The sequence below is a fragment of the Myotis davidii genome, unplaced genomic scaffold (genome assembly GCF_000327345.1).
Source record: "Myotis davidii unplaced genomic scaffold, ASM32734v1 scaffold964, whole genome shotgun sequence".
In the NCBI taxonomy this organism is placed as follows: Eukaryota; Metazoa; Chordata; class Mammalia; order Chiroptera; family Vespertilionidae; genus Myotis; species Myotis davidii.
In genome coordinates this window covers 1,461,921-1,469,474 of record NW_006298351.1, presented here as the reverse complement: position 1 = coordinate 1,469,474, position 7,554 = coordinate 1,461,921, and the positions used below count along the sequence as shown (strand labels likewise).

The window sequence follows — 7,554 nt, the reverse complement described above, 5'->3', positions numbered from 1 at the left end:
AGCTAGATAATCATTTAGAATGCCCCCCAAACTCCTGGCACTTTTAATGACAGGCCCAGTCTGCCTGGGAATAGGGATTAACTCTGGACAGAGAACAAGAAGACCTGGTTCTTTTCCTGGCCCTGCAGTAGTATGGCTGTGTGACCTTATGCAAATTCTTTCTCATTCCAGGAATAAGTGTTTAAGCACCTCTCCAAGACAGGCATGTCCCCTCACTCAACCCAACTCTCCTGCTGTACAATGAGAAAATGGTTCAACCTGTAGCTTCCAACCCTTTCACCACCAACAACTCCTTTCATTATGCCACCTCTGCTTCTATCCCACAGGTATGTATCAGGCTGCGCTCGGTGCTTCTGATCTTTAGACACCCATGTGACCACACAGCTCCACATAAAAACAAAAAAGCATCATAACCGTGTTTGTCTTTGGCAAATATAGGCTCGTTTCACCTTTTTTTGTAAAGGTTTCTATCGTAGCCCTAAGCACACGATCATCACCTTTGCAGACCTCTAAGACTTTTTTTTTTTTTTTTGACAGACCACAGATTGGACTTCCTGGTCTGATCATCTCAGATTCCTATGCAGCACCCTGGTGAACACAATACAAAGGGCTTGAACTAGTACAGGTGTCATAGAAATAGGAGCACCACCAAGTCACTGATGCAAAGAAGTGTCCCCAAACATCAAACCTCAAGCCCTCAGAATCAGGCCTTGCCAAATAAACTTCATCCGAGCTCTGCTCACTGTTCCCTCCCTCCTTCCTCCAGCTGCTGCCAAGAGAACCGACCTACTTTCTCTTCCCTTGAGGTTCCAGGTTAAACAGTGCTCTCTATTTAAGGCTCCACATTAATGTGGCATCACCACCACCTCATTCCTCTGCAAAGTTCTAGGAGCTAAATAAATCCCTGAGATTTATTTAGGAGAGGCACATGGCACAAATGTGTTTAAGCAACTGCTGCGAGTCTTGCTCCCTCAATCATTTGCTGAGAAATTACATTTTATCAGTTCTGAAGGTGGCATGCAAACACAGGAAATGAGTTAAACCTCTAGAAAAAAATCCATTGCCTCATAACCACATCACTAAAGACGCCCCTTCAGATTTTTAGAACGCTTCATGTAACAGCAACTACGAGGAAGCCCCAAAGAATAAAAGGCAGCCCCAAGACACAGCAAGGGAGCACACAGGGGGACTGCCCCAGAGATAAGAGCAACAGTCTGTACCTGGGGCAATGGGAACCAGAGCAGGCAGGAACTGGAGGCAGCCAGCAAGGTGAACTGCCAGAATGCCACGGCAGGCGCAGGCGGATGCCCCAAATCTCCCATGGCCCCACAGCAAAAATGGGGTGTCTGTCTCCAGGAAGGAGCAGTAAGTGTAGGCACTTTGGGGGGAAAGGCAAAACAATGTACTAGCTGGTGATGGCCATGGATAAAAGGGAGAATTCAAACCCAGAAGACCAGTCACCAGGGCACCTCAGTCTGTGGAATGTCCCCCCAAACCACACTCACACTGAAAACAGTGCTGCGAGTAGCATTCCTTGCAGCTGTTCCCATGACTCCCCACCAACACAGCTAAAAAGATGAGAGGTTACACTTAAGAATCACAAAGCATCTGAGGAAAGCCAATACCGAGAGAAACAAAAATTCAACAAATGAATTTACATAAGAGGACCAGCTAACAGTACATTCAAAACCAAGATTTAAAAATAAGTATAATCTTACTTATTGTTAACAGTTTTGTGTTTAAATGCAACATAATTTAAATAAAAAAATAAGTATAATCTCAGATTCCTATAATTATATACATAATTACAACTACTTGAAAGTTGCTAAGAGAGTAGATCTTAAAAGTTCTCACTCCCGAAAAAGGTAACTGTGTGAGGTAATGGATGTGCTCGCTAATCTTATTGTGCTGGTCATTTTGCTATATATACATGTATCAAATCATCATGAGTACTCCTTAAACTTCAATAATGTTATATGTCAATTCTATCTCAATAAAGCTGAAAAAAATTAAAAATAAAATAAGTATAATTAATATCTACAGAAAGATAAGGCAAGATTATTGCATCCATAAGATAAAATCAGATTATAGGATCAGATATTGATGAAACATGAGTACTTGGTTATGAAAGAATAATCAGAAATCCTGAAAAGGAAAACTACTCGTTTAAACAAAAAAAACTCAATAGAGGGGCTGAATAGAAAAATAGATACAAATGAGAAACAAATAAGAGAGAAGAATGGGCTCAGAAATTCTCCCAGTATGCAAAATAAAGGAGCAGACAAGGAAAGAATACAGAAAGAATAGTTAACAAATTAACAGCTGAACATTAAGATAAACAGAGAATCCTAAAAATTATCAGAGAGAAAAAGTATCTCCTACAAAGGAATGAGCCCCTGATAAACACCTGACTGCTCATCAACAACCTTGGATGCAAGTAGAAAATAGAGATCTCTCTCCAAGCTGATACTGATCCATTTATCTGAACTGGCCTTTCAACCAGCTGGAATCCAGCCATTAGGATGATTTTCCTCCCAAGACTGAACCTCACAGATGTCAGCTGAAGTTGTTCCTGAACAGGACCCGGATGGCTGGTCCAGGAGTCCAGAGAAAAGAGTTCAGACCCTCGGTATAGCAGGAGTATCCGGAGGGTTTTCAATTCCTAGCTACTAAATACCATGGGTATCTCTGGAGTAATTATAGTTCTTTTAGGTAAGAGCTGTTCTTCAAAGTAATGTTAATGAGGGAAAATACACATTCTGGTTGGAGGAAAGAGAGATGGAATCAAATGCAAGGCTAACCTGTGACCAGCAATGTGGAGGCTGTTTGCTCCCAAAGACCAGATTCAACATTTGAAAACACTATAACCTAGTCTATCATCAACTTCAAGAATGTTGAGTTTTAGATCAAGAAGAAAGGGATCAAGGAGCCAAATCCATTATCCTCCAGTCCCACTAACCCTTTCCATAGCTGCATCTATAAAGAGAAATGAAGGGGGGGAAATCCAGATACCACAAACATTTACTGAGCACCTACTACATTCAAATTACTAATGCTTAAAGAAGGGAAGTGACTTGCCCAAGTTAACACGGTAAGTGGTAGAGCCAAGACTGAAACTCTGGTCTGTTTACAAGTCCAGTGTTCTTCCACCATAACACAGATGCTTCTAGAAATTTTCTAAATATTTGGAATGACTGCCTCCTCCTCCTCCTCACTGTCATAGTGAGCACCTCTGGGACTGAGCAAAGAGAATATCTCCAAGAAGAAAGACAGATGGACCAGGAATGAGGAGACTTAAATTCTCAAAAGGTAGGATTCCACTGTTCTCTTAACACCTTGGATAAGCCATACATCCCTCTGGGTCTCGTCTCCTTATATGCCCCCCAACACACCACTCAACGTTTTAGGCCCAGCAGCAGGATCCATCAAATCATTCAGCTGTGTAGTTCATCACCGGATGGACAGGATTGTCAGAAGCAGAAGAAGGGCCTAAAAGTGGCCCCAGATAGCATCCTGGTAGCTCCCTGAGCCTCCTGGGGCAGCACCTAAGCGCCTTTACCATACCTGGCAATATCTCTGGCAATTTGCTCGTTGGGACAGTTGACAAAGACGATGGAGTAAGTGCCGGAGACATAACTGCCAGTGACAGCTGAATGGAGCTGCAGACTAAGGGTCCTGAGCATGGGGTAAGTCAGGAAAGAAGCTGTCAGGATCTAAATAGTGGGAAAAAGCACAAGTCAGCAGAGACATGACAATTCACTATCTCCTGCTCAAGCAGATTGGAACCAGGGCTGGGCATCATTTTTTCATACCCATTCCCCATCCAAAAAAATAATTCCTGGGATCTTGAGCTTTAGTACTTCAACAAAGTTCTGTCTAGATATTTACCTCTGCATTTTGCAGATGATTCAAAAAAAATCGGCTCAGAAATCAAGAAGCTTGTTCAAAATCACATAGCTTTTATTTGGTTGAAGCCAGGATTAGGACTCAAGTCTGGACGACGGGAAATCCATTCTGCTGGAGGTAATGCCAACTGGCATCCACTGAACTAGCATCCTGTGGAGACTATAATGAATGATAAGTTCTTACATCTAATGATGTTTGAGGAGTTACCTTCACCTCCATTCATTTGTATATGTGCCAGGCACTGGGTAGGCTAGTGGAAAGGGTAGCCTAATTCTAAGCAATGCAACCTGTGCTACTAAACTGAGCGCTCAGGGACCATAAGGCAGGCTCTACCTGAGGGAGCAGAAAAAGGCTTGGAAGAGAAGATTCATCTAAGTTGAATCTGGAATGAGAAGTGGGATTATAAGAGGAGAGGGACACATGCTAAGCAAATGGTAATATGTACAAACTCGAGGTGTTAAGGGATAGATGAGTTAGAGTCTGCATGGGGCTTCGTCTGTGGGTATGAGGTCAGGAGGAAATAAAACTGGCTACAACTATAGAGAAAAGGGTCAGGCTAAGGAGACTGGAGTTTGTACTCAAGAGGTATGGTATTTTTGGAGGTTTTAAGTAGCAGAGGAATAATATAGTGAAGCTGAGTAGGGTACCAGGAGAGAGGAGGGAGAATGACCAGTGATAGCCTACTTACACAGCCATTACAATAATCCAGGAAAAAGACTTGAAGCTAAGATGATAGCAGTGACAACGTGAAAGGAAAAGGCACTCATGAGATTTTTCTTACTATTTTAATGATAAACATTTAAAATAAGAAGAAATGAAAAGAACTGGAAAACACCTTCCTTCCCAGGTTCTCTGCTTGTGGAATATAATGGAGTCATTAACAGAGGGAGGCAGCTTGCAAGGAGTCCCACTGTGACTTAAGCCAGGCTGAACAAGAGGGTGTTTCTCCTGCCTCCTGCCCAGGGCTTCTTTCTTGCTCAAATAAACCTCTGTCCTCCCACTCCTTTTATGCTATTGCCTAAGTCCTGCCTCCTACTTCTTGGCAGGGCCTGAGCAGCGTTTTTGTGTCTTCAGCTTCAGTTTGACTACAGGCCTGTCAGGGTTGGGTTTTCTCATTCCCTCCCACTACCTCCACCAAACCACCAATTCAACATACTAGTCCACTGAACTAAACCAGTGACCATGCAAGAAAAAACAACCCAGATTTCAAAAGCTTTTAATATGTGTGCACAATAGGATTTAAATCCTACTGTGACTACTGCTGCCTGTGGCCTTCAACAAGTTACCACCTCTCCTTCTATAAACCGTATCTAGAAAGTAGAGATTATGACACTGTGCTGCCTATCTCAGTTGCTATGGGTTCACAGGAGATAGGAAAAATAATCTGTAATCACAAATTCAATAAAATTGAGTTTCATGCTTTGCTCACCACTGTATCCCCAGCACAGTTCATGGCACACAGCAGGTTCTCAATAAATACTTGCAGACTAGTGAATTAATTCATCAGCAAGATGTTATTATTAAGACTAAATAGTCTTGTGAAAAAGACAAGTCTTTGTTAGCCGTGCTTTTAACAGAGAACTGGGCAGACTGGAACATTGTAAGGAGTCCACTACATGACTCTATGGTAGCTTCTAGCACAGACTCCAAACAAAAGGAACAATGGCCCCCAACCAAAAAAGCCATTCTGAGGGAAGATCTGAGCATTCCAGTCAGCAGGTAATAAGCAATAATAAGATTAGCAACACAGCTAATAAGATTCAATATAAGCTCACCCAAAATGTATTGAAACTCTTAGGTGAGCTCAAAGTCAAAATACTAAGTTCTTACATCTCTTGATGTTTGAGGAGTTAACTTCCCCTCCATTCAAGTGTATATGATATGTGCTAGGCACCATGGATAGGCTAGTGGAAAAAGTAGCCTAATTCTAAAGCAATGTGACCTGTGCTACTGAAACTGAGAGCTGTGCTCTCACGTATTATCTAAGATAACCCTAAATTTAACAAATAAGATAACTGAGGCAGAACATTTAGAAACTCTGCAACAGAACCAAGACTTACACCCAAGACTCCTGCCTCCCATTCAGGGCTCTTGGAACCACAATGAACACAAGTAGGAATTGACATAGTGGGGCCCATTTGGCTTCACTTAATCCAATGGTTCTCAAGGCAATTTTGTACGCCCAGGGGTCATCTGGCAATGTCTGGGAAAGAGATGCTATTGGCATCTACTGGGTAGAGGCCAGAATTGCTGCTAAACATCCTCCTGCTGTACCACTGGTCACACTGAAATACAGACAGTTGTTTACATGTCTCCTCCATTAGACATATGCTCTTCAGTCTCATTCATTTCTGTATTCCCAGCACTCTACAATTCTGACAGGGAGGATGGGCTTGAGAAATGATGTGGACCATATCAACAAAGTGTCAGAAGCATGAAAGGTCACCCTGGAACCAAGGTTGGGCTACAATATATTAGATAGTGACATTATATGAATGCAAAATTGATGGAAGATATACACATCACAATATTCCCTAGTAGGAACATTTTAAGATATAATTTTTAAGTCTACTCAACATTTTCCTATTTGTCTTTTACTACATACCTTTTCTATTTTTACATTTTTAAAAAGTATTTTATGTATTGTTTCAGTTATTTTTGCATTTTATTCTGCCTTTTTCCTTTTTTTTTTTTTTTTTTTTGGTCCTAGAATATTTGCATAGCCTCTAAGAGGTTATGGTTGACTTTATAGTCTGTGTTAAGGCAAAGGGGGCCTCAGAAACCACCTAGTGGTTCTACATTTATAATCCACCTAGTTTGAAGGAATCCATGAATATTCTGAAAGACTACAACATTGTGTTTATCTATACAGTTTGCTTGTGTACAAATCCAGAACTTTCTAGAAAGAAAATCAAGAAAACGTACAGGCCCCCAAAGGGTAAGAGCCACTGATATGTGCCAATTGTTACAGATGAGGAAATAAGAGTCGGAAGGAAGTAGAAATCACCCAAAAGTGATCATCAGAGCCGGGCTAGACCCTAGGCTTCTGACTCTCTCCATCTCCTGAACCACCTCCACCACTGGAGATACTCTGTAAATGGTCACTTCCCAACCTTAACATTCTAAGATATTTCTAAGACAGAAACAAAGCCCCCATAAAGGCAACATGGTAACTGCAACAGAAAGAAAAGAAGCTATCAAGTGACCCTTAGGCAAGAACTCACCACCAGATACCCCTGCACCTCCCTGGCAATGTAACAGCCCAGCCACCCCTACTGACAGAGTGAAGGGGAGCTAGTAAGCTTCAGAAAGAACCACACCACGGTCTCCAGGATACCGGGTGGTGCCTCCAGGGCTTTCCTGTCCATCCCCTACCTGCCTGCCCCCAGCTCAAAATGCCAAGGGCAGTAAAGAGAAGTGTGTCTTTTCCCCTCAGTTCCCAGGCTGGAGGTAAGGTCGTAGCGTGGGCACTCACCAGGAGGCATACAAGGACAGAGGGCCGAGGGTAGCCTGGCAGAGGACACCGTGAGCCCAGCCTATCCATGGCGTCGCCGGCAATTTAGCGGCACAGCAGCAGCGAATGTGGCCTCTGGCTGAGTTGCCGGCAGGGGGCGGGAATTTACGGCCTAAACCGCCCTCCCTGCCCCC

The 7,554-nt window shown here is 42.8% G+C and overlaps 1 protein-coding gene across 3 annotated transcripts in view; it reads right to left on the bottom strand.

The window, feature by feature from the left end:
- Positions 1–7,554, bottom strand: part of LOC102773189 (protein CutA homolog) — a 17,402-nt gene that overhangs the window by 5,928 nt on the left and 3,920 nt on the right. For 2 of the 3 annotated variants that reach the window (XM_006773988.2, XM_015570635.1), the window contains exon 2: positions 3,565–3,713. In XM_006773988.2, coding sequence (XP_006774051.1) covers positions 3,565–3,713 — 149 coding nt within the window. Of the gene's footprint in view, positions 1–3,564; positions 3,714–7,381; positions 7,540–7,554 lie in introns of those variants that run through there. The other variant, XM_006773989.2, reaches the window with a different exon arrangement.